Below are 27,498 nucleotides of genomic sequence, written 5' to 3' on the forward strand. Positions count from 1 at the left end.
TATTACTACACCTGAGAACAGACAGTGCTGGTCTAGATGGTTGGTGGCCTGATGAAGCATAAGGCAGTTTCTTGTGTTCTTAGGAGTTTCATCTGCTTCTGTTTTCAGTTTCATGATACTGTGCTCCAAACTAAGAAAAGCATCTTCCAAGAGGTTAAATTCTGTCTTCTACTCAAGAATATGGGTTGGTTGTCATAGCTAACTTACTCCAGGCAAGTGTGCATAGGATTGCAGCCTTGAACATATGAAGCTGCCTTCTGCTGAGTCGCATCGATTCCTCTATTCCAGCATTGGGTTACAGTTCTCTGTTAAACCGGTCATGCTGACAGAGAGCTTTTTTACTGGCCTTGCTAGTGCCTGGTTTGGGGGACCTGCATATCATGAGTATGCTCTAGACTCAGTTGTAGCCTCTTTCTTTGTCTGGAAAAACTGTAACTGAAGAAATGGACTTGACTCTGAACTTTTGCCACCCAAAAGTTTGGATCTTCAAGTGCCAAGACCACAACACATTCTTGAAAAACTTGTCAGCCCCCTTATAATACATTTTTGAACAGGAATTTAAAGATTTTACCCCTTTAACAGCAAATAGAAAGTTTATGTAACTATCTCAGATAGTATGCAGCATGTACTTTTTGTGGTGCGAAAAAAACTGCAAATGTAAAGAAGTTGTGGTCTGGCCAGTGTTTCTTAACTTTGTATGAAATTTCCCTCACCAGAAAATAGAACATGTTGTACAAGTTTTGAGGTGCTTGTAAAAATTATGTATTTGTTGACAAAAAATTAAACATTTGAGGCAAAAAAGTAAAAAATTAAAACATGATTTAAAAAGAAAAATTGTGTTAATTAATTTAGATAGATGTTTCATTCTGTATATGGACTTCCTTTTAATTAGATCACTTAGTACAAAGTCTGATCATACTAAGAATTATTGTTATAGATCATAGTGTGGTGAGAGTGGATTTTACATCTTGTTAGTAGAAAATATGTTGGCTACCAAGCCCAGCCACAGTTTGTTGATCACTGCATCAAACTATGGGTTGGCATTATGTCTGAACCATCCCTTCAACATCTTTAATACCCCCTCTGTTCTTCAAATATCCATCCCCATCTAGTGGGGAACACCTTATTCCGTTTATGGGCCACTGAACTCCTTTATATTTGCATAGCATCTAAAATAAATGTACTTAGTACAAAAGCCTGTTTGTTAATACCTAGTTAAATTGCCTGGGAAGTTATTTGCTGAGCACTGTCAAGTGATGGGGTTGAATAGTTTGGTATTTCCTCCTTTATGGCACAAGCATTCTGGTTTGGCGCCATGTGAGTGTATGCCTGTTTCACGGGATTCAAAGGCACTTTAAAGGAAGATAGGCACAGACTAGTAACTTTCACATTACCAAGAAAGCTGAGAGTTCATCTAAATAGAAGTGGATCTTTGGATTAGCAAGACACAGTCTGTTTCCACACACATTGGATAATCGACTTTCAATACTCTTTAGTGGACATTTGGAACTGCTTTTCCATGTGTGGAACAAAAAATCCACTTCAAAAGGATTACGAAAGCGCATTGAAAGTGCATTATTCAACGTGTGTGGAAATGGCCATAGTAAACAGGAATTTGGAAAAACCAGAAACATTAAGTGCCAGGTGATCTGATATGAGAACATGAGGTTGGATCCCTCCGGCTTTTTAACCCAGTCTCACCTAGCTTTCTAACTCAATATAGTCTCCCTCTCACACCTTTTGTACATGCAGATTGCATGACTCCCAGCATAGCTTTTGTAGTGGTCGAAGGGGATGCTTTTCTCCTTCTTTTACCGGTGGTGGCAGGAGAATGGGCTGGCTGGCCATTTGTCTCCAGTTCTGCAATGCCACAGATGAAAATGCAGCCAGCACATTTCACAAAGCAAACATTTCCACCTGAGTCAAGCCCAGCAGTACCAAGATGTTTTTAGACTCTGCAGCCTACTGTGACCCCAGGAGTGCCTCTACCAGCCCTGAATATGAAGATGTGAACAGTAGGCTCTGCGGCTACCTGGTGCGTAGCATCGTTGAATGCCCTGAAAGCACATACCAGAAATGTGTTGTGCCTTAAGTGCCTTGAGTCAGGCTTGCTGTATGGAATAAGGGCTTCTTCTTTTACCATGGCAGTTGTGTTTCCTTAACTCGCCTCGTGAAGATACTACTATCAGTGATATCAAAGCCTGCTTCCTCCGTGCTGTCACAGACATATTGTTCAGACTGGCTTAGCTGACAGGCATGAATAGCCAAGAGAGCATGAAAAGTTGCAGGAGAAAGAGCACTGTGAAATGACCTTCAAACCCATCTCCAAGCACTTTCTAATGCTGCACTCTGTGTGGTGATGCTTTTTTGTTTTCTTTTAAAAAGGTGCTAGTACTCATGTGACGTTTGTCACCTTGGGAGCCCAAGCCTGCCAGTTGAAAGGAACTAGGACTGTGTACCACCAGGAAAAAAACCCTGAACGATGATTCAGATTCACAAGTCAAGAACATTCCTGGCAGGTGGTATGAAATGATGTGGACATAGAAAGATTCCCTGTGGTACACCAAGAAGGAAATGACTACTCAAAACTCATAGGGTTTTTATGTAAACTCTCTGATTGGGCCAAGGTTCATTAGTGTATGATATGGAGCGAGGGGAAGCCTATGTTCCAGGCAAGGATGAGCGAAGAGTGAATCTTCTGGCACAGATGTGATCTCTGGAATTCAGGGTCATGACAATGTCAGCTGTCATGAATGGAAAAACCCTGTAATGTGCTGCTGCTTTGGTTCTGGAAGACCTAGTAGAATATTGGCTTATGTAATTTTCCCTTGACACATTTTTAATTTGGACTTTTTTCTCTAAGCTAGATTCTGAAGAGCACAGTACGTACACGCTCAAGTACTTCCTTCTGTATGGGGATTATTCACATGTTATTTTTGTTTTTAAAAAACCTCAGTATACATAAAAACAGTTCATCTGTTTACTTTCAGTGTTGTCCATGATGTAAAGGAGTTACTGACAGTTTGCAGTTCTCGTACAGACTGTGGTCTAGTTCTCTCTCTGAGGAATCCTATGTCTGAGCTTTCTCCCTTCTTGGAGGCAGGGGCTTATATTGTGGAATGTACACCCACAAGAATCAAATCATTTACATGCAAAACTGGCATAAATCCATTTTCTTCATATCTAGCTTTCTATATGATGTAGAGGAGACTTTAGTCATGGGAGCCGACACGTGCAACCTGAAGACAGAGACCTGCCACCTCTTTGAAGATAATGCCCAATTCTTACTAGCCAAGTTTCCTTCACATTTTCTCCCTGATGTGGGAAATTTTATTATCTAAAGGTATTTACAACATGTAGTTTCTCAAATGTGGTCTGTGGCCAGGTTCCAGACAACTACTTAAGTGTATCTAAGGATATAGGAATGACCAGTGGGATTTTTTACCTTTTGAAGTTTCTGCTGCCTGTTGCCATATTACTGTTTTAGAAAGGTTCCTTTTTATAAGAGATTGCCATTTATTTCTTTAAAACATTTACAAACCTATCTTTCAGACAGCTGGGATGCAAGGTGGGTAACAGATTTAAACCAAACAAATAATATAAGTTTAGAAATTGAACTATTAAAACTGGCAGCAGAAACTTGATAAATAACATACCTAAAAGATCCCTTCCTGACTAACAAGCTACAGAAGCCGTGGAGAGATTCCAAAGGTTCTCTTTTAAGTTCCATTTACAATAATTACAAAATAGCAGAAGAGACTAATTTCTTCTGGAAGGCTGTTCCACAGGGCTGGAGTAGCTATAGAGAAAGCCTGTGGGCTAACAACAATAGAATGCGCCCTTGCAGGGTCATGTGGTAAGGGAAGGAATTGCTATTTAAGAAGCACAAGTGCAAGTCCCCTTGGGTATGCAAAGCCAGCTGTCCAGTTCTTTTGATCCTAACCTATAGAATGGTGTCCCTGTGATTAATTTTATGGAGGCAAGATCACAAGATGGGTCTGCCTGTATTTTTTTTCTCTTCTTCTTCACCAGAGACAGATGCTTATCAGATACTAGAGTAGCAGGTTGCATTTGCTTTTTCCTACCTCTAAAGAGCAGAAGGGAATTTGATTAGAGAGAATTAGTGTACAAGTGACTTCTGAAGTTTCAGCAAATGACTAACACTGCAGCTGACTAACATGTACATTAAATGTAAGTAAAGTTGCATGATCACATTGAGACAAAAAGCCATTGAGAGAAAAAGAAAGACAATTATTAGACAGTAAAAAGCAAGGCATTAATGCTACAAAAATCAAAATAGAACCTAACTTGGTAAGAGATCAGGGGTACAGGGAAAGATGAACATAACAGGAATTTATATTCATAACTACTTCTTTTTAAAAAGAGAGATAAACCAAGACTTGTGTCTATTTTCTTAGAAGATACCAATTTCTGACATATTTTTAGTTGGGTATTTTATTAAATTTTCTTAATTTGGCTCCATTCAAATACTTCTGTTCATAAAATTTGGTACCGTTACAAATGATTAATTCTGTGTATTATTTTCACTTTTGTAGTAGTACTGATGAAAGGCAGTGGACGTTTAAAATGCATTAGAATAATTTTCTCACATTGTCATTGGAATAAACATTTTTGCATCATTTATGAGTTTTATTACATTTTTTCTCCTGCCAGATTCCCTAGTGCAGGCTATAGAGTCAGGAGGCCTGCGTTCTTCACTTGGTTTAAAGAATTGCATACTTGCTGTGGGTGGATTTCATAACTGCCCCATGCCTTACCTCCTCTACTGAAATTCCAGTTGATAATATTTACCTAACTCTTTGAGTGAATGTGAGGACATAATGATTTAAGTTTGAAAGTGACCACTTGTAGAATTCTAAATGAAGAGTGCAATATATCAGATCATTGGGAATTTGAGGGAGAATAATGGATTTAGAGACACAGCTATGTATGCTTGTCTAGATGAGAAACTAAATGGCTACATGGAGGTGTTGGAACACCCTGGTTAAATGTAGTTTCAGGTGGGTAGCTCTGTTTCTCTGCAGAAGTATAAAAGTCAAGTCCAGTAGTACCTTAAAGACCAACAAAATTTCCAGGGCAGGGCTTTTTTTCTGGGAAAAGAGGCGGTGGAACTCAGGACCGCACAATGCCATCACTTTGGGTCAGCTGGAACAAGGGGGGGAAGTTTTTTAAAGTTTAAATCACCCTCAGCAAAAATGGTCACATGGCCAGTGGGCCCACCCCCTGATCTCCAGACAGAGGGGAGTTTAGATTGCTGTCCGCGCCACATGGCGCGGAGGGCAATCTAAACTCCCCTCTGTCTGGAGATCAGGGGGTGGGCCCACCGGCCATGGGACCATTTTCAAGAGGTGCCGGAACTCCATTCCACCGCGTTCCTGCTGAAAAAAAGCCCTGTTCCAGGGTATACGCATTTGATAGTCTAAGCTCCCTTGGAGCTTTGCCTGGTCTCATGAAGAGTAGGCCTTTTCAGGATGGGGGTGGACATTAGTTTTTAAAAGAGTCATAAGTGGTTTGACTGTGGTTTAATTTCCTCATGATTTGCAGGTGCATTTCTTTGTGCTCCTATTGCCTTGGGTGAAACTGGACTGAATCCACATTACCTCGACACATCCCGGTGTTGTACTAAATGTTCGCTAAACACTCGGAAGTATAGCGTCTTTCAAGTGCGATTTCTGAATCGTGTTTGGCGAACATTTAGTGCAACACTGGGATGCGCTGAGGTAATGTGGATTCAGCCCTGGTTTGTTCAGATTTTTGACGGAGATGCTGCAAACTTAATAGAAGATGTGATGAATATTTGAACTTAACATGACTAAGCTGTGCATTCATATGTTCTTTGCTGAATTGCCTTGATTTTTTGTTTGAGGTTCTAATTGGATGCCATATCAAAAAGCTTATTGTATACATTTAACAGGCTTTCTTATACCTTGCTTCATGTGCAAGTGAAGTGAAATTCATAACTTGGACACTGAAGTTTGCAGTAGCTTTGTGCCTCTATGGTCAGCAGCCAGAGGCTTCTTATTCACCGCTGAAGGTATCTTGTATTTGGAATCATAGTTCATTAAAGTGATCTGCTTTTTGAGTACAGATCATCACAGTTTGCACTCTCTTTGTACCTGCATAGTCAATTAAATGATCTACAGGGTTTTTTAAAAAAGCACTATAATTCCCATGAAGCAGTGTGAGAATATGTGTGAATCAATCCAAGTAGCATGGTTGTTGATTTGAATCCCACTACTGCCATGAGCTCAGCAGGTGTCCTTGGGTAATCCACTCCCCTCAGCCCCAGCTCCCCAGCAGTATTGTAGGGATAATAATGGCATTGATTTTGTTCACTGCTCTGAGTGGGGCACTAATTTGTCTGGAAGAGTACTATACAAACACACTGTTGTTATTGTTATTAGTGAACATTGTCAGGTATTTGTTATTATTAGTGAACATTGTCGGGTATTTATATATAAGACAGAAGAAGACACCTGACATCTGTAAGCCACTGTAAAATGTAAATATTTTATGTACGTAAAGAATGTGGCGAACAATATGTGGGGAGAGGGAGGCTGCAACGGCAGATGGGGATGGGAAGAAGCCATTGGAAAGCAGTTTGAGAACATTCATGTGCAATTGTGAAATGTGTAATGATCAAATACAAATGAATATTTCTGCTGATCATGACTTGCAGATAGATCGTAACTCCAAGCGCGGTCAAGCATCCTTATTACTATCCCACCCCCTTGCAAAACCTGTTCATCGGAATTAAAGGTGGCCTAAGCATACCCCACTACAAGTAGAACAAAATATAAGTCCAGTAGTACCTTAAAGACCAACACATTTTTATCTATCTCTATTGTCAGTGGAGTTTTATCAGTTCAACCCCATACTATACATTTGCTGTTTCTAGCAGTGGTAGCAGGCTAATACAAGGAGTCTCCTAGATGTCTTTAAATGGCCTTACATGGAGACATGTCTATCTTGGGAGGCCCCAGCCACCATGGGAGTTGAATGCACTCCTGTGCCTTCTTTTATATATATATATATATATAAAAACTGTGTCCAAAGAGAAAGACAACAGCACAGTTAACAGAGGTAGTATACCACACAGACAATAGCCAATTCAGTAATGTCCATGACAATAGCCTATTCTGCCAATGAATATTCTAAGTTGGGTAGAAATATTCTTATGCTGGATTGGGTCCAGCATTGATTCAGAAAACCAGCAGCAACCAAAATTCCAAAGGCACAGTCCTTCCACAAAAAACTGTCCATGGTAGAAGCAGGTGCTTGCCAGAAAAAAAATCTTTATATTTGTCTAAACAAGTCCAAACTTCATTTTTATCTCATTTCATGTTCTGGAGAAAGATGACGTATTTATTAGCTTGGCTTTAGCTGTTTTAGTTTGGTTTTGTTGGATCCTGTAGTTTACATATCTGGGTTGAGAAAGCTATTCTGTAATAACTTCCATGAGGGAAAATGCCCCACGTGACCCAAGGGCTTTGATTAGAAGCACTGTTCTTTCTCTTTTTTGCCAGAACTCAGAGCAACAGTACACCAGAAGAGAGAGAGTAGCAATATCTCGTCTGAGCTCAGAGCATTGGTTTGTCATGGAAGAATTCCAGCAGTGGCTTTTCTCTCTCATTGGGGCCATCATTTGTTTTATTTGTTTGGTGAATTGTATTTGGTTTTTGAAATATTTCTTTCCACATGTATGGGGCCCAGTACCTCAGTCTTTTTTTCAATCAATGGGAGAATGGGCAGGTAAACAAACTTTCTTCACATTTCTGTCTATTTATCAATGCTACTTTTCTATAGTGAAGCATGGAAAACTTTTCTCCTGTCTTTGTGTGTGTGTATTTAAACCAACAAGATTGTTTGAGGAGGCTTATGCAGTATTTAAAATGGAAAACAGAAATGCCAATCATTTGTGAATGTAATGCTAGATCTAATATGACTTCAAATTCTCCATCTTTCAGAAATTGGTACCTTAACTTTTGTTGGTACATCTTAGTTCTGGTAATATAGTTTTATTATTATCCATTTGAAAATACAAGAAAATTGTTATTGCAAAAAGTTTCTCTTCTTTGGGTACAGTTTTTTGGTGCTTATGGGACCTGTCTAATTGTCCTTAGCATTGCTATATAGGGGATATCTGGCCTTCTGCTGATCTATTCCTAGAGCACAGTATAATCCCCATAGTTTGAAGTCATTAATGTGGAATAATTTTAATTTGACCTGCAAGACAAGCTTTGCCATATTTATCTCCTAAATATTCTTCCAACCCCCTTAAGTCAGTTTGGGGACAGTGGACATGTACCAGAAAACTTTAGCTGGTCCCATGGCTTTAAGGTCCAATGGCCATTAACTTTCCTGTGGTGCATTGGGCCCTTGCCTGCAGTTCAGAGAAGAGATCCCATTTTAGGCATGTGCAGGGCTTTTTTTCAGGGGGAACGCGGTGGGACAGAGTTCCTGAACCTCTTGAAAATACTTGGCAATAGCACTTGAAAGTAATATTATTTCAAAGAACCCTGTGTATTTTTTCCTCATTTCCCTCTTGAGAGTTCTGCCACCTCTTTTCCCAGAAAAAAAACCCCTGGGCATGTGTAAGATTTGTGCATGATCCCAGTCTCTCTCTGCTTCTTTAACAGAACCTCCCCTCTCATCACACTGCATCAGAAGTCATTCAGGTTTTAAAAGCAGCTGGTCAAATCATGTGTTGGAAGACAGTACAGTCCAAAACAGTTAAAGCTTCCTAGGATTGCACTGTAGATATATAGACATGGCTGCACCATGTTTGTATTCAGATTTCAGTTTAAAATGGATGTCTTCTAAATGTAAGATAAACAATAATTGAAATGAAAAACAAATTAAAAATATAATTAAAATGTATCATGTTTTTTATTTTACAATACTTCAATCTCATATGGAGTCAGAGATCTGTTTAATCATCAGAAGTCTTATTTCTGCACCCCAAAGTAACACTGATGAGGCACAGATACTTATTTGAGAAGACCTGCATGGAAGCCTATAGAAAAGTGCTGTAATATATTTTCCTCCTTCTGTCTACTTGGTTAGTTCATCAATCACTTTAAGAGCATTACTTTATTTTTACCTCAAGGTATATATTATGTAGCTTTTCTATACAATCTGAAGACAAAGAAGATTATGATGCAAAAAATCCTGAGCAACTAAGAGGTAAATAATACAAAGAAGACCGACAGCAGTTGATCATGCATTTACCTTCCTTTTCCTCCTTTAGTGATAACAGGAGCAGGGGATGGGATTGGAAAAGCCTATTCATTTGAGGTAAGATAACCATATATACAATTAATGCAGAAATAATATGCTAGTTCCCATTCATGTAGTGCTTCAAAGAGTACAGAGCTTCGTATATATGTTTTTTCTTGAAACAACCCTGTAAAATAGCTCATCGTCATTGTCTCCAACTTGCAAATGTGGGCACTAAGGCACAGTGGCAGCAGGTGCATACAGCCCCTTAGTAAGGTACCCTCTAACATGAAAGGTGCATAGATAATCATGCCCTCTATGATGGTGGAATTCCATATGGTAAATACCTTTATGTTCCATCTTGGTCAGGGATCATCTGCTGCAAAAATACTGTTTCTGGAAGCTTTCCACTAATGACTCAGACATTTGTTCATTAGATTACAGATATGGGAATAATGGAGTTTAGACCAATAGTATGGAATGGAATGTTCCACAATATTTCATAGCTTATGGGGCTTTGGGGTCAGCGGCTATTGATTTCTGTACTGTCTCCATAACATTGAAGAAACACTTCTGTGGAAGACTGAAGACATGCTTCCATTGAAGAGACACTAACATGGAAGCATGTCTTCAATGTGGACCTGTTACAGAAGAATTCAGTAGAATAAAAGGGAGGAAGCAGAAGAAAGTTACTCCTTGTCATGCTAAATGATGATCTACATGAATATTTTCCTGCTTTTGCCACTAGGAGTCAGAATTTTCCTATCTGACCAAGGGAGCTTGACTGACTTTAGAAAGCTTGATACCTTGGAAATCTTGTTGGCCTTTCAAGGGCTACAAGACTCAGATCTTGCTGTTCTACTGCATACCAACCCAGCTGACCACCTGAAGGATTTTACTAATTCATTCAAGCTCGTACTGCTTGGAAATTTCAACTGCCCATTACAAAGTTAGAACAAATACAAAAACAAGATTGTTCAAGTTAGAAAACTCCTTTTAGTGACTGGGAACTTATACGCAAAATGACAGTAATGCAAGTATCTAGAACTGTGAATATTTTTAGTTATTGTTTTGCATATTTTTCAATGCTGTTTGTTTAAAACTTGGTTTTGTAGTTGGCCAAGCGTGGATTAAATATTGTTCTGATCAGCAGAACACTTGAAAAGTTGAAGAAGGTTGCCTCTGAAATTGGTAAGTCTTTTTAAAATTGAGGTATCTTTACTTTAGGCCTCTATCAAAGGCCCAGTTTCTCAATATACACTATTTCTGTTTAAACACATCTCTAAACATGAGGGCATACAGTGGACATTCCCCAGCCTACCACTGCATGTTTAAAGACTCCTGCTCCAAACATTACTGGTGTTCACTAGGAGAAACACGGCGGACACAGTGCAGACTTGTCTTCTGCATAAAGTGTGAGCTGGCTAGAATCCAGTGCAAGAACTCCTGCACCAGCACAATGTACCAGTGTGCAACAGCAGCCAACAACATTGCTGGAATTTTTTCCCCCCTCAAATGCAGAGCAAGCCACCAGAAGAACCGTAAAAATTATACAAGCTGACTTCACCAAAAATGACATATATGATGATATTGAAACAAGTCTTCGAGGTTTAGAAATTGGGATTTTGGGTAAGTTATTCAAGAGCACCTTTCAAGAGTATTTTAGATAGGGACATGTCTCTGCTTACAATTTTTGAAATAATTGTAATTTATCAGGAAGCCATAACTATGAATTAATTCATATGCGCAAGATATTCATTGAAGATGTATACAACAGTGAGAGTTTGGAAATTCTGGCTTTCATTAAAAGCAATTCAAATAAATGTTTTAGATTAGGGAACAAACACCTCCCCCCCCCAGGACTTTTGCCAGTTGATTCTTGTTCCTAAATAAACTCAAAATGCTCAAGTTTGGATTGAGTAACAAAACATAATCACCCTTTAGCTGAATATGTAATAGACAATGGCAGGTTACAGCCACTGAATAAAATATTCAATGCCTGGGGACAAATGGTCGTCTGAATGAGTCCTCAATCATGTTCAGTCCTTCAGTCAATGCACAGATGAAATCCAAGACCTATATGAGTTCGGCATACCTCAAAAATCAACTTATTTTAGTTAGTAATTGGACTGTAGTAGAAACATGGAAAGAATTGAGAGCATGTTGGACTTTCAAGGAGGTCTGTCTGGATGATCTGTACAAAACATTGAGGGAAATTACCTCATCTCATGTCTGTTGACTTTATATTTAATCAAACAGGATCTCATCAGCTGTATCTATAATTGACCTGATGCTAGACTTGCATAATGTAAAAATATCCTGAGCAACTTATTATATCCTCAAAATAAACCAGTTTTAAGTGGTTATCAATGCATTCCTATGTAGAGTTACACCAGTCTAAGTCCATAGAAATCAATGGGCTTAGACTGGAGTAACTCTGCATAGGATTGTGCCATATATCATCTAATTGTGCTTCTTGTTGTGTTTCCTTTTATTAGTTAACAATGTTGGAATGCTTCATAACCCCCATCCATGTTATTTTCTTGATGGATCAAAGAAAGATGAGGTAAAAGATTATTCTACAATAGTGTACATTCTTAACTACATTTCTCTTTCATAAGGAACACTGGCACAACTTCTACCTAAGTAAGTAAGAGTATAGCTATTTTTCCAAATGATCTGATAACATTTATGGCTGTCTGAATAAGTTTCACTTGATCTGATTATGGTGTTTCCAGTAAGTTTCCACCAAAATTCCTTAAACTTTTTGTCTCCCTGTGAATCATATGGACTGCATCCAGAGATTATGAGAAACTGTGATTACACAAAAGTTTGTCAGCATTGGTATGAACACAGCTTATTTACAGTGCTCACATGCTCACTTTGTTTCCCCCACCTTTGGTAAAGTCTTCCTGGTTTGGTCAAGCTCCAATTTGACGTGACTTCCAAATGCAAATGCTTTGACAAATTGGAGTTTGTTTACTCTTCACAAGCAGGACTCTAAACTGGGACTGAATCAAAGTTTATAATCCTGGTTTATAGAGAAAACAAACTCCAGTTTGCCAAGCACCTACATCCAGTTGTCACAGTGAACTGCAGCTTGGTCAAACTGGGAGGAATTCAGTCAAAGTTCAGTGTGTGAAAGGAGGAGGTACATGTGGGTAGCAAGGGGACTTCATGAGCCTAGCTGTGATGATTTTAAGTGTGTGTGTCTTTAAATACTTGGTGTGGTACAGATGAAGAATGGGGGTGAAAGAGAGGGATATGTGAGAGAGATGATTAGTTGATGAATTAGACTGTGGGTGGAGTGAACTGCTGTTTTTAGTTACTGAGCAGAGAGAAAAGAGGCTTTTTGGTTTAGACAGGCAAACTGTGTGCAGACTGAGGGTGTCTTTGCATTAGTGAGAGAAATATTGATTCTGGTTTAGACAGGCAAACTGTGTGTGTGCCTGAGAGAAAGTCTATGTACATTTGAGTGATTGATCTATCTGAAGCAGGTGAACTGTGTGTGCACCTGAGAAAGTTTATGTATATCTGTGTGACTGAGACTATGTAAATAAACTTTAAGAACTGAGAACTATCTTTGAAACCATCAAGCTTAAGTAATAGTGTGAAACTAATACACTTGTAAAAATAAAAGGAGGAGAGAGATGCAGTAGAATAATGCCCATATTTATAACTGCCAAACGTTTTTATTGAATGTAACAGAAACCTAAATTCACTTATCTCAGTCAGTAGCTTTTGGTTTCTTTTGAACAGATTCTTACTTTCTGTACCAACCATCCACCTTATCTGCAAGTATTTATCTGCAATAGCCATCCTACAGGAAATGGGAGATTGTTCCTTGGTGCACTGCACCATCATAGAGGCTTCTGAACCAACCTTTCATTTCCTGCAAGGGGAGAAATTTGGGTCAGTAGCAGAACTTGACACTTTTACATTCCTTTTAAGCCTGCTGACTGGCACCAATGGAACATGGTCTAAGCAAAGGAGTGTGTGTGTGTGCATGAGCGCATATGTATGTGTTTGTGGGTTTTACCCAAGGATGGGGATGGTGGCATGCAGATCCTCTGTAGGATCCTCTGTAGGATCTCTTGCCTAGAGCATCTTAAACTTGTATCTGACCCTGGGAGTATGGGATGGGCTTGCAAGAAGTAAAAAAAATGACCTCTTGCTATCCTTTAACGACATTCTAAGGCCTAGACCCTTATTTGAACTGGACTATCTTAGCCTACCTACTGAGAGGACATCCTTATCAATATTTTCCTATGCCCATCCACTTGCACACCTCAGGTTGCAACACATTCTCCTACATCAAAACTATGTAAAACAGAATCTGGTATCCACTGTGTAGCAACCCTCTGGTTTTTTATTCCCAACAGGATCTCATCAATTGCAACATGATCTCAGTTGCCAAGGTATGTACACAAGCTATATATGAAATCACAAGCTATATATGAAAATGAAGGTGTTCATTGTTATGCAGTGTTCCATAAACAAAGCATTCTAAGAAAGAAGTTTTTCATAGGAAAATAGTGTGTCTGATCACAACTAAGCAAGATTCAAATCCAGTGGCACTTTAAAGACCAACAAGTTCTCCAAGTTATAAACTTTCAAGAGTAAAGTTCCCCTCATCAGATACATTTTATTCTCCAAAGCTTATACCCTGAAAATCTTGTTGAGACTTTAAGGTGCTACTGGACTGTAATTTTGCTTTTCTGCTGCAGACCAACATGGCTACCCACCCGAAACTATGATCATAGCTAAGTTACATATCATTTGGATGGATATCACCTAACATTTCTGCTGATTCCCCACTCCTGAAGAAGACTTTTGATTTCCCCATCCTACTCTTTCTGTGGTTTCCCCATCCTATAGATGTGCAAAACTAAATGTGACTCATATGGGGTAGAAAGCAGGAAAGAGCCATTTTAACTAGTCAGTGTAGTTTTAAAATTCATATCAGAGACACAAGCAAGACATAAACAGCACAGTTAGTGTCATGTTTGACACTGCTGTCCTGTCTTTAATCAGCTAGCTAGTCTTCAAATTGCATCCCTACAACTGTATTCCACATGTTGTAGGGGGATGAAATAAGACTAAGAAAAATATAGCTAGTTCTGCTAGCAAATCTGGAGAAAAAATGTTCTGAACTTTTAATAGAGGTTTAATGTGTAGGAATGGGTAGTGGAAGCTTTCAATTGCATAGAAGGAAAGAGACATTTTGGAGATCTCTCATTCATAGGATTGCCATAGGTCGGAGGCAACTTGATGGCACATAACTCACAAATAGCATCACCTGGTAAATAATAACCCATTAAGCCTCTATTAAAGGGACAGGACATTTTTCCCTCCAGGTTTTTGGCAACTCTGAATATAGTCCATGTTCTAAGCGGGATAGCCAGCTGGCTTGACAGCATATCTACACTTAGGCTGGATAAGAATATAAGGAAATCATGTGGGTCTGTTCTAGTTCTCAAAGTGCCAGGCCAGATGTCCCTAGGAATAGCTCATGAACAAGGCCTAAAGAAGAAGTTCCCTGGTATTTTCTCTTAGCTCCTGGTAGTAAGAGTCCTTCTACCTCTGAAGGTGGGTATCAGTTAAAATCATAATGGCTAAACCTCCTTAAAGTTTATCTTGTCGGCTTAAAATTCTTTTTGAACAGCAGAAAAGAACATTTGCTTTGGCAGCTCAGCTTTGAGAGGGCAGTGGAGGGGAGGAGGATCTGGTGACAAAACACCCAACACAATTGACTGGTGTAAAACAGGCCACAACTTTATATTGAAATTACAACTAAGGGAGCATTGGCAACACATAGGGGTCAGATCCCAAGCATCAGCTGACCTGCCTGCCAGCCAATGATCCACCGGCCCCCTCAGATCCCAGCTGAGGGGGGGAACCAAGGAGTGGCATGCCATGGGTTATCACATGGGTATACACCCCTGCGTGAAAACCTCTGCCACCTGGGAGTGAGCCTGCCCCAGCAGCCCCCGAGCTGGGCATGCACCACCATGACTCACCCCAAGATTCCTTATGGGAATCCCCTTAATGAGGAGCTAGAGCCCACAGGCTCCATCTCCCCCCAAAAGGGATCCGATCCCAATGTAAAACGCCCAACAGTTGTGACAGGAAATACAACAACCACAAAAAACCAGCAACGAAGGGAGGGTTAGGAAGGCCTTCGCCATTTGAACTGAATGAGGTTGGAAGAGGCAGGGTTCCTTTTTTTATGCCAGCCAGCTGGACCTGAGTGAAAATTGCATGCTTCAGGTCCAGCACTCACCCCACCCCCTTCCCAGCCGGCTCTGATTGTGAATCCGGGAAATTAAAATTGATTGACTGGCAGGCCTTCCCAGGGGGCAGGGTTCCTCCCTTATGCCAGTCAGCCGGACCTGAGTGAAAACTGCATGCCTCAGGTCCAGCACTCACCCCACCCCCTTTCTCAGTCAGCTCTGATTGGCTGACCAAGAAATTCAAACGATTGGCTGGTGGGCTTCCCAGGAGGGCCCAGGGAAGCCCGAGCATGATGGTTGTGGTGCCTTGTCCCTGCCGCTGCCCTCACAAGCTGCATATCCGGCCATCCAGGTAAGTCTGGAGGCCGTTACTTATTGGTGGGCTGATTTTCTTTCTCCTGCAGCCTGTGAAAAGCTTTCTGATTTATCCTTCTCTCCATCTAGGGAGGGTTAGAATGTGTAGCCTTGCAGTTTGAGATAACAAGTTCACTTAAACTGATACAGTGTGATATGTAGTTCATTGCAACCTCAGCCAGTATCTCTTTAAACATGACACAGAGGTTATTTATCATCTTCTTTTCATCTTTGAACTGCTAGAAGTCATTAGGATGTTTGTTTAAGCTCTGGTTCATACTGAGTCACAGGAGGACTCTTGGCAGTCATATGTATATAGAATTTTCCAAATGCAGAATTTTTCTAAACCGACTTTGCAAGCTAATGATATCAAATTCTGCTCACAAAAAAGAGATGTTAAATGATTTGGCTGAAATCTGTATTTCTAAATATGTACTTTGATCTGAGTTTTAAAAAAATCACTATTCCTTATAAATACCATTTTTAGCATGCTTTCCTTCAACTGTTGACCACATCTTCATCATCCATTTCTTCTTGCTGTCTCTCTCTCACACCATGTCCTCTGAGAAACATGGCTTTCAGAATTTGTTTTTGTCTTCCCATTCATTCTTGACTACCAGCCCCTGTCCATTTTCTGATTGATGCCCATTATTGTCTTGGTAATGGGAGTGGTCTTGGATGCATCCACGCAGCCTACTTGATATGTATAAGCCACATGGTATATGAATGCAAATGAATACAACCATAACAATATTCTCCCTTTCTGTAGCAAATGCAAGGAATTCTTGGCAGTGTTTGCTCTACACAAAAGAATGTTGCTGATATGTGACATTGTGTTCTGTTGTAGCTTCAGTTTCTCAGATACAACTTGTGCTGAAATAATACAACATGTAACTCGTCAAAACTGGTCACATGCTTAGCAAGATACAAAGAGGTGGAAAACTCTTGTTTAGATCTGAATTACTAAAATAAGTTATCCCAATATGCTGGGTTACTTGAATTGGGTAGTTAGGAAAGATCTGTGGGTTTTAATCAAAGAAGAGTTTTCAAAGAATCAAATGGAAATAGTTTATAGTGGAGGCAAGAGCTAAAAGATTTTTATTTTTATTGTGAGTGGTGGAATAAGTGAGCCGAAACAGACGAGACGAGTTCCCTCAATTCAACCTGGGTTGAATTGCCTCAAGGTTTGACGGGAAATGTAGGCATTTCTCCTTCCCGTCGCTCAGAGGAGGAGGGGGGAGGAGGAGGGCTCCTCTTGCCCGGCCGCCGCCATTCCCAGGGACTCGAGGGACTCGAGGAGCCTGGAAAGTGGCGGGGGGATGCTCTTAGGCTGGGGCGCGGTGGCGGCGGCGCTCTTGCTGCAGCCGCCCCCCGCCCCCCCCCGCCCCAGCCTCTTCCTCTCGTCCTCCTTCCTCTCGTCTTCCTTCTCCAGCGGTGAGAGAGGCGGCGGTGGCGGTGAGCAGCAGCAGCAAGAGCGCCACCACCGCTGCGCCCCAGCCTAAGAGCATCCCCCCGCCACTTTCCAGGCTCCTCGAGTCCCTCGCGCTTAGGAACAGCGGCGGCTGGGCGAGAGGAGCCCTCCTCCTCCCCCCTCCTCCTCTGAGCGACGGGAATTGCCTTGAGGCAATTCAACCCAGGTTGAATTGAGGGAACTCGTCTCGTCTGTTTCGGCATAGAAATGTGAACAGTCCTCATTAACATCTAGTAAACTGGGACCTTGTCTAGCTGTGTAAATTCAACATCACCCATGGTAGAACTGAAGTGCCTGGAAAGGCCATTTTACCACATTGCTCTTCTGATTGTATGACAACCTGTGAACTTGAGAGATAGCCCTGCAGGCATGTTTTGGGACAGCTCTCTCTTCTTCCAACTGTACAGCAGGACCAAAATGCATCAGGCCAGTGCCCTCCTTCTTTACTTGGATTGGAGCCACTTTCCATTACAGTCTAATGCTTTGAATGTTCCCTAACTTGTCTCCAAACATGCAAATTGTTACAACTTTAAATATGCTTTCTTTCTTTTTCAGATGACACAGATAATTCTGAAACAGATGGTATCAAGGTAAACTCTTGCTTGAAATGGTTTCTCAGTTTTCTGAGAGAAGTTTTCCAACTTTGACCATTTGTGGGTAGAGTTCACACTGCTGGGTTTTCCTGCTGAAACCAAGGGCACAAAGTGAACCATCTGTCATAAGTTTCTGTAGTCACAGTAGAAATGTATTGTTATTTTATTGGATTTATTAGAGACTCTTTGAATGTGGAATTCTATGCCCAGTACCAAATCAAGAACCTGTTTAGATTAGCAGAATAAAAGACCATTTAAATATAATCCCCTAGAAAGTCCATCTGAGTTTGTTTATTTGCTTCTGCTTGCATTCCTCCACTGAGGGCGATTCATCCCCCTGTCCCAATAATTGGTTCCATTGTTGAACTACTATTACCATTAGGAAGCTTCTCTTATTCAGCTGAAATATACTTTCCTGTAACTTAAGTGCAATCAATATATCCTAGTCCTCTACAGCAGCAGAAAATTAGGCCTTGCCTTCTGACATTAAACTCCATGCAGCTACACTTTTCCCATTCCAGCTGACTTCTGGTATTAGAGAATGGCTGAGAGTAATATGTTGAAAACACCAAACCACCTTCAGTTACTTTTGCTAATGCACTCCATTTTTGAAACACACACTACCCACCCCCATTTGAGGGTCCCAGAAAAGCTCACTCTGGAGAAAATTTCTGCCACCCTATGTGCGCTGTGTGCCATGATTCAAGATTTTGGCCTTTCCTAGCAGAGTGATGATCTAAAGATGAAAAGACCTGTATGCAGGACTCACCCAGGAGGCAGTTACCAAGCAGCAAAACAAAAAAGATACCCCAAGAGACCCATCCCCCTCTTCCATGAGTTCCGAGGTAGCAGAAGGCATTCCAGTCATGTTAGAATGCTCATCTCTGCAATCAATCATGGTCCTTTTATGTCTGAGCTGTCTGCTCCAAGGTTGTAGTGCTTGAGCCACAAATCTTCATGTAGGCCTACTTGAATTGCTATTCTCCTCCCCCCTAATGCCAGAGCAACACTCTAAGCTCCCTGATTGCCCAGCAATCTAGCATTCAGCCCAAACAGTGAGCTAGCCATGGTCCTGACTGCTACTAACTCCCCTGGATTCTTGACTTGCCAGTACATCCCCAAGGACAGCAGTATGAAACGGGAGGAAGCACTCCAGCCTAGCCAGGAAGTATATGCCTTAGCACCAGAACCAGGTGTTATGGACTAAACTTGTCCAAGTGAGAGAAGAAATCATGTCCCTGAAAGCTCAATTTCAAGATGCCCAAACTGCAGTGGCAAGGTCCACCCCTGTGGGAAAATTGTCCATTTAGTGTCCCTGAGAAATCTGAGTATGATCTAGTAGACTATTCTTTATTGCTGAAGCCTAACTCACTCTTGAATAAGTACTCTGTCTTTGTGGAGGAACTTTGGCAGCCTTTGGAGAAAACATGTCTTTATGATAACCCAATTTCAAGTTGTCCAAACTGCAATTGTGGAACCCACTCCCACAGAGGAATTATCCATTTAGTGTCCCTGAATAATTTGATAGGGGGTTCTATGAGGGTTTTTTGCTCAGTGTAATTATAGATGAAATTAAGGACTGAAGGCTTTGTTTTGCCCTTGTAGCATAAGTTTATCCCTTACCACTGAAACTCAATTCACTGTTGATCATCTTCTAAGTCTATGCAGAACAACTTAGGCAGGTCTGTGAGGAGGCCCAAAAAAATGAGTCTGTCATCTCTCAGATCTGACATCTAAGCAAGGGACAGGTTCTGTTCTAGAATATGTTATGATCCTTCATTTGTACATCAAGGATCTGGGTTGAAATGAACAAGCCCACAAAGTGTTTGGGAGACCTCATCTGGGATGAACTGACTCAGTAGGACTTTAGGATGTGGACAAAATCGAGAGGGTGCAGAGGAGAGCGACAAGAATGATCAGGGGTCTGGAGACTGAGCCCTATGAGGAAAGACTGAGGGCCTTGGGAATGTTTAGTTTGGAGAAGAGGAGGTTGAGGGGGGACATGATTGCTCTCTTTAAATATTTGAAAGGCTGTCATTTGAAGGAGGGCAAAGAGCTGTTCCAGTTGGCAGCAGAGGGTAGGACGCGAAGCAATGGGCTAAAACTACATGCACAAAGGTACCTGCTGGATATTAGGAAAAACTTTTTCACAGTCAGAGTAGTTCAAAAGTGGAATCAGCTGCCTAGGGAGGTGGTGAGCTCCCCTTCACTGGCAGTTTTCAAGAAGAGGCTGGATGAATACTTGTCAGAGATGCTTTAGGCTGATCCTGCACTGGGCAGGGGGTTGGACTAGATGGTCTGTATGGCCCCTTCCAACTCTATGATTCTATGATTCTATTTATTTAGAATATTACATATGAATGCCCTCAGTAACTGTTGCTAGGCATCCACACAACCTTTAAGCCTTGGTTTCTGTCAGTAAAAGGCAGGGCCCGTTCCAGTGCTGTTTTGGCCTTTGATGGAGGACTCATTGAGGCTACAACATCTGGCAGCAATCAGCGGGCAATTTCCTACCACACAACTTGCATGATTCACCCAGACCCGGCTGCTTGCCTCTGTTCAACAGCAGCCATTTTCATCAAAAATAAGTATGATTTAGTGGTTAGAGTTTCACACTAAGATACTGAAGACCCAGGTTTCAATCTCCGCTCCGCTATGGAAAGTCACTGGGTTACCTTGGGCCAGTTACATACACTTAGTTTAGCCTGCCTCCTAGGACTGTTGTCAGGGTAAATTTGCTTACTTGCTTGCTTACTTGCTTACGTACAGGGTTGCCAAGTGTCCAGGTTTCACCCAGACAGTCTGGTATTTCCTTGGACTGTCCCTGGGAAATGTCCAGAAGATACTAGACACTTGGCTGGAGGAGAGGAGAAGAGGAGGAAGGGAAGGGAAGGGAAAGGCAAGGAAGATGGCCTACTCACTGCAGTGCACCCACCTCTCCACTTCCTGTCAAAGGGAGGGCTGAGGAGCTGGGTTGGCCAGGCTGGCTCCCCACCGCCTGCCCCCAGCTATGCAGTCCCTCTGGGGGTCTGCACATACTGGTGCAATTATGTCATCTCTGAAAGTGATGTCATCACTCTGGGGCCAGGAGCTCATGCTCGTTCTTCATGCATGTGCAAAGATAATTTTTGAGGTGAGTACCACCCTCCCTTCTCCAAGATCTGGTATTTTCCCAGAGCTTATCTAGCAATCCTACATATTTACTGTATTTATACCCCACCAGAGGAGGGGAGAATGATGTAAACTGTTGTGGAGAAAGCTGACATATAAATGAAGTAAAAATATATAAATATAGCTGAAGATGAAGGCCAGTAAAAAGGTAGGTTGATTTGTGGGTGGGAAGGAGAGAGGAAGTAAGAAAACGTGAGGATATGGGGTTGGGGGTGATAGGAGGAAGAAAAGAGGGAATAGTGTTGGGAGAGGAATACAGAGAGCAATGAGGCACCCTCACTAAGTCCTTTTAGGTTCCCTACCATGCAACTGAGCTTAGCCTGGCTTCCTGCATTGCCCACTGGTTCATAGTTTTCCCGGCTAGAGGATATCAGGGGTGGAAAAATGGAAAGCTGAAGACAGAGGAGCAGATAAAAGGTAAGTTGGCTGGTGGAGAGTGATGGAAGCAGGAAAAGGGTCAAGGGTCTTTCAGAGAAAGGAAAGGGAAAATAGTGGGGGATATGATGCACCTTGCTATTCTATGCAGGTTCCCTATTTGTAACTTTCTGATTATAAGTTTCTTCACTATTCCTGATTGTTGGAAATAGTTCTGTTCAGATTTGAAGCATCATATATCTGAAAGCCATGCACAGTCCCACCATAAGGTATAGTTTTCTGCAACCTTGCAGAAAAATACCAAAAGTTTTAAAAAAACAGTAAATATTACAGGTTTGTACATGCAAATGTTGTGGAGGAAGATAACTTCAGAAAGCATTTTAGGTTGCCAGAGCAATCCAAAATGGTGCCCAACAACCAATGTGTGTGTGGGGATAGCAATAGTGGGAAAAGGAGTCACTAAAGGGTGGAAGGAAGTGAACAAGTGGCCAACAGAAGTGGGGAACGGAAAACTGTGTGTGTGTGTGTGTGTGTGTGTGTGTGTGTGTGTGTGTGTGTGTGTGTGTGTGTGAGAGAGAGAGAGAGAGAGAGAGAGAGAGAGAACAATGAATGAATGGATGAACGAACGAACGGTGGATGGGAAGGAGGAAAGAGGCAGAGTCAGAAAAAGAGGGGAGAAATGGAGGCTGACGGGGGGACTAGGATTTCTCCTCCCTTGCAGGTTCCTGTGGGATCCCCCTCTTGTTTATTCTGTTTCTGAATGGTTCTGATTTGTGTCTGATCTTGACTAGTTAAGTTATGACTGTATTCCAAGCATTCTGTATACCCAAGAGGATTCTCATACAAACAGGTAGTATTCCATCAGTGATCAAAATAAAATAGGAAGGGATTCAAGATCTTTTATTTCTGTTCTGTGCAGTCAAAGGTAAAGTATGAAAAGAGAAATAAAAAAATCTGCACCTGACATATAGAACACATTCCATCCATCACCAACACAGATCTTTTCTTTGAGTTTAAGTGTTTTAATTATTGATAAAATCAAGAGTCTTCCTTCTGGCTGTCTGATATTTGGAAGGGTCAATGCCTTGCACGAGGAATACAGGCTCTGAAAATATTATCCAAGTTGAGTAGAAAGCAAAGGAGTTCAGCCAGAAATGTGTTTCCTATTGAACAAAGAGAAATAAAAAAGCTATTGTATGTTCATGTGATGACAAATGAGGAAGAAAAAACCTTGGAAAAGCCCCAGTTGCCTACCAGATCCCCCAGCTCTGTTGTTAGTTTGTTGTAACTGTTAAACTAACTCTGCCACATAACAGTATTTGGCCATTTATCTTTGCAGTACACATTCCATACTGATGGCTTATCCCCAGACCATAAATTTTCAGAATAACTTGTTCTTACAGAAATGTAATGGGATCTTTGAAACCTCTCAACTTCATTAATACACTGTAGATTTTTACTAACCCAGTTAAGACACAAGCACTGGAATATTACTGATTTTTCACAGGATTTAAGCTGGGAAAAGAAGACACTAAAAGTATTATTTTTCACAGATTATCACCTGCAAACTCTTCTAAGGCAACCTTAAGACAAATTTGTAAAACTTCTTTAAATTGTACATTTTACTATGGATTTTGACAAGAATATGCTTCTTGCCAGGGCTTTTTTTCTGGGAAAAGAGGTGATGGAACTCAGTGGGATGCCCTTGGAGAAAATGGTCACATGGCTGGTGGCCCCGCCCCCTGATCTCCAGACAGAGGGGAGTTGAGATTGCCCTCCGCACTAAACTCCCCTCTGTCTGGAGATCAGGGGGCGGAGCCACCAGCCATGTGACCATTTTCAAGAGGTTCCGGAACTCTGTTCCACTGTGTTCCAGCTGAAAAAAAGCCCTGAGTCTGATCCTACTGGGTAGTTCCAGGGCTTTTTTTCTGGGAAAAGAGGTGATGGAACTCAGTGGGTTGCCCTCGGCGAAAATGGTCACATGACTGGTGGCCCCGTCCCCTGATCTCCAGACAGAGGGGAGTTTAGATTTCCCTCTGCGCCACTCCAGCAATCTAAACTCCCCTCTGTCTGGAGATCAGGGGGCGGGGCCACCAGCCATGTGACCGTTTTCAAGAGGTTCCGGAACTCCGTTCCACTGCGTTCCTGCTGAAAAAAAGCCCTGCTTCTTGCTAAATAGATTTTCAGTGCAAAATTTAAGACTGATGGGACAAATTGATTTTATGAAGAACAGAATATCAGTCATTATAATAGTAGAATATCATTTAATCCATGTGCTTTAACTTAATGGAGATGTTCCTGTGGGCTTCAATGGGTCAGTTCTCCCTCTCCTCCCCTTTATTGGGCTCGGCCCTCCTGGAGAGCAATAAGTATGTTTGGAGTGAAATCCTAAACTGATTTACTCCAGTCTAAGCCCATTTAAATCAATGGGCTTAGACTGGAGTTACTCTGCTTAGGATTTCACTGTTGGTTATTGTAAATCTCTTTCCTTTGGAGCAGGTGTATTTGTTAATCTACAAATTCATGCTGAACTATCTGTGGATCTCCCTCAGTCTGAGAAACTGTATCTTGTCTGTGGCTACTCTGCATGGGATTCAGTAAAAAACAGTTTGGAAATTATCTGCATACATAAGCACCCCAAATCTTGTTCTCCAGGATAGCACAAGCTTTCAGGTGTTGAGCAGATGCTTGCAACACTGGGGGGCCCTTTGTAGAAACCCTTACTTTGTCTGTAGTTGATTTGTTTTTAGTACCTTTATGATATGAGCAACCTACTTTACTATTAGATTTTATAATTAGGATGGGGGGATAAGGAATCAAGGAGACAAGAAGCTTTGTACTGCCCTTGTCTAAACTCAGAAGCTTACCAATGCGCTACAATTGCCTTGTCGCAGTGACAGCTGATCAGAATGCTGTTTCTCTTGGAAGCTATGCTGGTTTTCCAACCTGAAGCGGTCCCATGAAGTGATTTTTTTGCTCCATTGGGCAAACATGCAGGTACTGATATGCAGGAACCTACATCTTTGCCACAACTTGGCCAAAGGCAGCTCTGTGGAGCCAGCTGAGGTTGTGAAACCAGTGAAAGTCTAAGCTTTAAATGGTCCAAATTAGCCCCCTGTGTGCCTACTATTTAATTGAGGGAGAGGAGGGAGCTCTGTTCACAGACCTTCTAGTGTCGTGTCTAGTTTGTTCCTGAGTGTACAAGTTCATTATTAGATATAATTTTTTATTATTTATTGGAGATATAGAGTATGAACTGTCTGCAACAAATGGGAAACAAATATGCATTAATTGCATTAATTGTTTTTTAAAAAACCCAACAGTGAGGAAAGTCCTTGATGTTCTCCAGCAATTCAGGGAAAAGGCAGTCTTCAGCTGATTAATTAGCTCCTCTTGGTCAATTGGAAGGGTCTTGCCCAGGAAGAGACAAGGGAGAGTGGCTTTCTTTTAGCTTCCCAACTGGCCCTGCCTAGTTTAGCAGAAACAACCTCTAAACAGCTCATCTCATAACTGAGTTCAGAGGCATCCCTTTTTTTATAAGCTGGCTAGCCCTTTAGGCAACTTTTCTATCTCTTTTCCTGCCTACCCTATGTTAATGGCAGAAAGCTTAGTTCAGGGACTGCTGCCAGGAAAAAAGTTGCTCAGCAACACCCCACTTGGTTTCAGCTTCCCTTCCACTAAGGGACAGGAAGCACTACTTAAAAGTGAGCACAGAGTAGAAGAGCATCTCCAATTGCCCACAACAGTGTACGAACCCTCCACCCCCACTCTCGTGGTGGGGATGTCTTCAGTGATACTATCTTGAAGCAGGGCAGGAGACCCTGGAGATCTACTCTCCAGACCCATAAACAGCTTCTCCCAATCCATCATTTGCAAGAAGGCTGCAATACTTGGGAGCATTCTGATCCTTCCTCTCCCCTTTTGGCAGAGGAGATGCTCATAGAAACATAGACAAGGTCTACATGGCTTAGGGAGTGTTTTTAGAGGGCTGGAGACGTGACAATGCACTATTAGACTCCAGGATCCGCAGTCCGTAGTTGGATGAGGCCATTAATCTCAATGGATGGGCAGGTTCTTCACATGTGTCAAGTGGGAGTTTCTAGCCAGTGGGTGGATGCACTGGCTGGTGATTGGCCAGAAGGTCTACAACGTGCCATCAAACTGATCCCCAAGGTCCAACAGAAGAATCTGCAGAATTATACTAATCTCATGGACCTAATCATGACAAATACCAAGCAGGCAGTCTGCAAGGCCTAGAAGCCCATCCATACTTTGCTAAGTACTCCTGCTTTGACTCTTTTGCACCAACGAATCCAGATTTCAGAAGACATGTCCTCCAGAATGTAGTCTTGATATAATAGCTTGGATTCTGCTCTAGCAATATACTACTTATCTACATCCCATCAGAAAGCCTGCCCCACCTTGGAACAACTGGGGAAAGGGAATTCTGACTTTGCTGTGAATTTCTATTCTCAGTGGTTTTGGGGTAGGGCAATTTACTAATCATTCATGTGAGTAAATGGACAGTTGTGGGGATTTTGAGGGACAGCCATTGGCATAGGCTGGTCGAATGTCCTTCTTTCTTGTTGTTCTCAATTTTTCTCTTTAGCTCCCAGATAAAGGTCTCCCAAATGTGATATGCCTCCATCTTTGTTGATATTTAGAACTTGCAAAATCATTCTTTTGGATATCATTTGTGGATATTCTGTTTCATTTGGTAGATAGCTTTTGGCAAGCAATCATGCTTTAGGATACATTTAAGATGTGGTGCTTATGTGATTGTTTTCTTTCTTATTATGCTATGTGCTTTTCTTTGTAAGTGGCCTTGGGTTTCTTTTTTGAAGGAAAGGGCAGGGTATAAATATTTTCAAAAATTAGTATAGTATTAAGGGCTTTTACAGACTGGGAATCCAGTCTGAGAACAGAGGGAAATCCTTCTGTTTGGGACCTTGCCTATAACCAAGCGCTTTCACACAGACTGAATAATGCACTTTCAATACACTTTGGTGATTCCTTGCAAGTGGATTTTTCCATTTCATACAGTAAAATCCCATTGCAAGATGCACTGAAAGTTCATTATTTAGCATGTGTGAACTATCACCTTAGAACCACTGAGCATAGGAAATCATAGGTAAGTCTAAATTATCTTTTACTGCAAATAATATAATACAAGATCATTTACTCTTAGTTTGTGTGTGTGTGTGTGTGTCTGTTCTTTTTTAGACAAAAGGGACTAATTTTGAACATTGCTTCTGCTGTGGGCACTTTCCCCTGTCCATTATATACCTTCTATTCTGCTTCTAAAGTAAGTATTTCAAATTACATTTTATTTTATTGATTTTATGACATATTGAGTATATCAATACTACATATATTTTCTCCTTCTAAAAAACCCTGGAAATGTCGAAAGAGGAGGAGGTGTTACTGCTCTATGTTTAGGGTTGCCAAGCCTCCCACTGATCGCTACTGATGCTCTCTGCTGCTCCAAGTGGCAGCAGGAGAAAAAGAAAAATGCTGCCATCACCTGTGCCACTACATCATTTCCAGGTACAATCTGGACATGGCAATGGATAGCTCTAGGAATTGCTAGAAACTGTATGGTAAAAATCATGCCACATGCCCCCTAGGGTTGCCAGGTGCCCACTGATGGCGGGCTAACTCCCAGTGGTTTGTATCTCTACCTGCTGATCACCTGCTGACTGGCACAAGGAGACAGACTGGAGGCAAGTGGAGAAATTGACATGAACACACACATGTCCCCAACTGATGATGTCTCTTCAGGTGCAACCCAGAAAAAAATGTGTTGCCCCAGGGCTAATTTTCTAAAAATTAGACGAAATTATTTGGGCCAAGTTTTAGGGAATCAGCCCTGGCACAATGCTGTCACTTCCGGGTCACACCAGAAGTGATGTTATCATGAGGCACTGTGAAGTGTGCAAGCACAGAGTAGATGTACACAAGAGTTGAGTGAACAGCACCCCCCCCCCCCCACACACACACACCTCCCCTCCCACCAGATGCCAGGAGAATGTGGAAACCCTACCCACCCCCATGTCCCTGC

The 27,498-nt window shown here is 41.6% G+C and overlaps 1 protein-coding gene across 1 annotated transcript in view; it reads left to right on the forward strand.

Annotated features, from left to right (window-relative positions):
• Positions 1-7,619: 7,619 nt before the first annotated feature.
• The window catches only part of HSD17B3 (hydroxysteroid 17-beta dehydrogenase 3), a 32,643-nt gene continuing 12,764 nt past the window's right edge, over positions 7,620-27,498 (forward strand). The window contains exons 1-8 of the mRNA XM_054986218.1: positions 7,620-7,773; positions 9,272-9,318; positions 10,356-10,431; positions 10,762-10,869; positions 11,739-11,806; positions 13,623-13,658; positions 17,854-17,888; positions 26,661-26,742. Of these exons, the coding sequence (XP_054842193.1) occupies positions 7,620-7,773; positions 9,272-9,318; positions 10,356-10,431; positions 10,762-10,869; positions 11,739-11,806; positions 13,623-13,658; positions 17,854-17,888; positions 26,661-26,742 (606 nt within the window). The remainder of the gene's footprint in view (positions 7,774-9,271; positions 9,319-10,355; positions 10,432-10,761; positions 10,870-11,738; positions 11,807-13,622; positions 13,659-17,853; positions 17,889-26,660; positions 26,743-27,498) is intronic.

Source organism: Eublepharis macularius, chromosome 8 (assembly GCF_028583425.1).
Source record: "Eublepharis macularius isolate TG4126 chromosome 8, MPM_Emac_v1.0, whole genome shotgun sequence".
NCBI classification, from domain to species: domain Eukaryota; kingdom Metazoa; phylum Chordata; class Lepidosauria; order Squamata; family Eublepharidae; genus Eublepharis; species Eublepharis macularius.